The sequence below is a fragment of the Vigna unguiculata genome, chromosome 3, assembly GCF_004118075.2.
Source record: "Vigna unguiculata cultivar IT97K-499-35 chromosome 3, ASM411807v1, whole genome shotgun sequence".
In the NCBI taxonomy this organism is placed as follows: domain Eukaryota; kingdom Viridiplantae; phylum Streptophyta; class Magnoliopsida; order Fabales; family Fabaceae; genus Vigna; species Vigna unguiculata.
Window position 1 is genome coordinate 50,267,015 of NC_040281.1, and position 2,302 is coordinate 50,269,316.

The window sequence follows — 2,302 nt, forward strand, 5'->3', positions numbered from 1 at the left end:
TTGAATGACGTCTATAAAGACATAAAAATTTATTAAAATCAATTGATAAAATAAAACTCATTCAAAATTAACGTGTTAATATTTTAATAATATTTTTTTAATTTAAATTATAATATAATAAGTATAAATATCTACGTATATAAATACTATAATACTCATACTCAATTCATTAACATACAAATATAAAAGAATAGGGTGTCGTTAACGAAAATCTATTTACAATATGGATTCTTAATCATTATGAATTTTATCCGATGTGTTACATCGCTACATTTCCTCCTCCTTGTATATTTATTAGATTATTAGATAACGTGAATATTTATCTTTGAGTATAATTTTTTGGAAATAAAATAGAGTACTGTGTTGTGTGTGGTGTATATGCGTGGCAACAAGAAGGGCAGTGAAAGAGAAGCCAAGTGAGTTTGAAAGAAGAGAAGAGAAGAGACGCACGCAGAGAGAGATCTAACTTATTCTTTTACTCTTCCCTCTCTCTTACTCTTTCACACTCAGACATGGGCTTCCCAGCCAACGGCGCCTCAGCGGACCACCCAATCAAGTTCCTTATCTACGGCCGTACGGGCTGGATTGGTGGTCTCCTCGGCACCCTCTGCCAGGCCCAAGCCATCCCCTTCCAGTATGCCTCGGGCCGTCTCGAGGACCGGGCCTCCCTCGAAAAGGACATAGCTGAGGTCAAGCCCACCCACGTATTCAACGCCGCCGGTGTCACGGGCCGCCCCAACGTCGACTGGTGCGAGTCCCACAAGGTCGAGACAATCCGAACCAACGTCGTCGGAACCCTCACTCTCGCCGACGTCTGCCGCCAACACGGCCTCCTCCTCCTCAACTACGCCACCGGTTGCATCTTCGAGTACGATTCCGCTCATCCTCTCGGATCCGGAATCGGCTTCAAAGAAAACGACACTCCCAATTTCACCGGTTCCTTCTACTCTAAGACCAAGGCCATGGTACGACTCTAGCAAATCTAGCACAACTTAATTTACATTATATTTTAGATCTGGTTCGTATTATTGATTGGTTTACTTTTGCTTTGGCAGGTAGAGGATCTGCTTAAGAACTACGATAATGTGTGTACCTTGCGAGTGAGGATGCCTATCTCGTCTGATTTATCGAATCCACGCAATTTCATCACGAAGATCACTCGATACGAGAAGGTTGTGGATATTCCAAATTCCATGACTATATTGGATGAACTTCTTCCCATTTCGATTGAGATGGCGAAGAGGAATCTGACCGGGATCTGGAACTTCACAAACCCTGGAGTGGTTAGTCACAATGAGATTCTAGAGATGTACAGAGAGTATGTTGACCCCAACTTCACCTGGAAGAACTTCACTCTTGAGGAACAGGCGAAGGTGATTGTTGCCCCCAGAAGCAACAATGAGCTTGATGCCACCAAATTGAAGACGGAATTTCCAGAACTGCTGTCTATCAAGGACTCTCTCGTCAAGTATGTCTTCCACCCCAACCAGAAAGTTAAAGCTTAAGTGTAAAGGTTCCCACTTTTATCATTATTATTCTCCCTCATTGATTTAAGTGTGCGTGTATTTTTATTTGTATGTTGTATTTTCAATTTTTACTTTCTGGTCATTGAATAAGTAGTTTTCAAGGTACTTTCCAATGATATTTAGGATTGCTTTTTTTTTTTTTTCTTATCTTGTGCTTTATGATGGTTATAGTATTCGTTGCGTGCTAAGTGAATATGGTTTGTGGAGAAAGACTTGGTATGTAGAGATGAAGTGAGAAAGGAGAAACCATTAAAAGCCACTAATAATTGCCTCAATCTCTAACCTTCCTAAATGTGCTATTCACTGATCGATGGTTCGGTAGACAAGAATGAAAAGATATAGAAAAAAAAAAAATTATTTGCCCAAACACATTACTTGTTTGATAGAGAAAAGAAAAGATATAGAAAAAAAAAATTATTTACTAGTATAATAATAAGAAAAAAAAATTATCGACATTATATGACATCAAATCTTTTTCTAGCAAACTCTGTTCTTCCTTTCCTTAGATTCAAAAGAGAACTGAAGAACTGAAGTGTGTCTGGGTTTGGTTATCACCTGTGAGTTCAATACATCAAAACACGTGTTGAATGCCAATGATGCCAGTTTCCGAAACATGCCCTGACCCATTAAGATACTTCAACGGTTTTCGTTTCTATTTATATCATCACTTCCTTCCGTTTGCATTTGCATTTTGCATTCTCGTGTACAAAAACAACCTTTAAATTTCATGCCGCTAGCCAGATGAATTTTATTTTTTCTTAAGTGTATCTTAGATA

General features: G+C 38.8%; 1 protein-coding gene across 1 annotated transcript; it reads left to right on the top strand.

Annotated features, from left to right (window-relative positions):
• Positions 1-367: 367 nt before the first annotated feature.
• LOC114179429 (bifunctional dTDP-4-dehydrorhamnose 3,5-epimerase/dTDP-4-dehydrorhamnose reductase) lies at positions 368-1,732 on the top strand. Its single transcript, XM_028065773.1, has 2 exons — positions 368-965; positions 1,056-1,732. Exons 1-2 carry the CDS (start codon positions 513-515, stop codon positions 1,503-1,505), a joined length of 903 nt encoding a protein of 300 aa, XP_027921574.1. The 5' UTR covers positions 368-512; the 3' UTR covers positions 1,506-1,732.
• Positions 1,733-2,302: the final 570 nt, after the last annotated feature.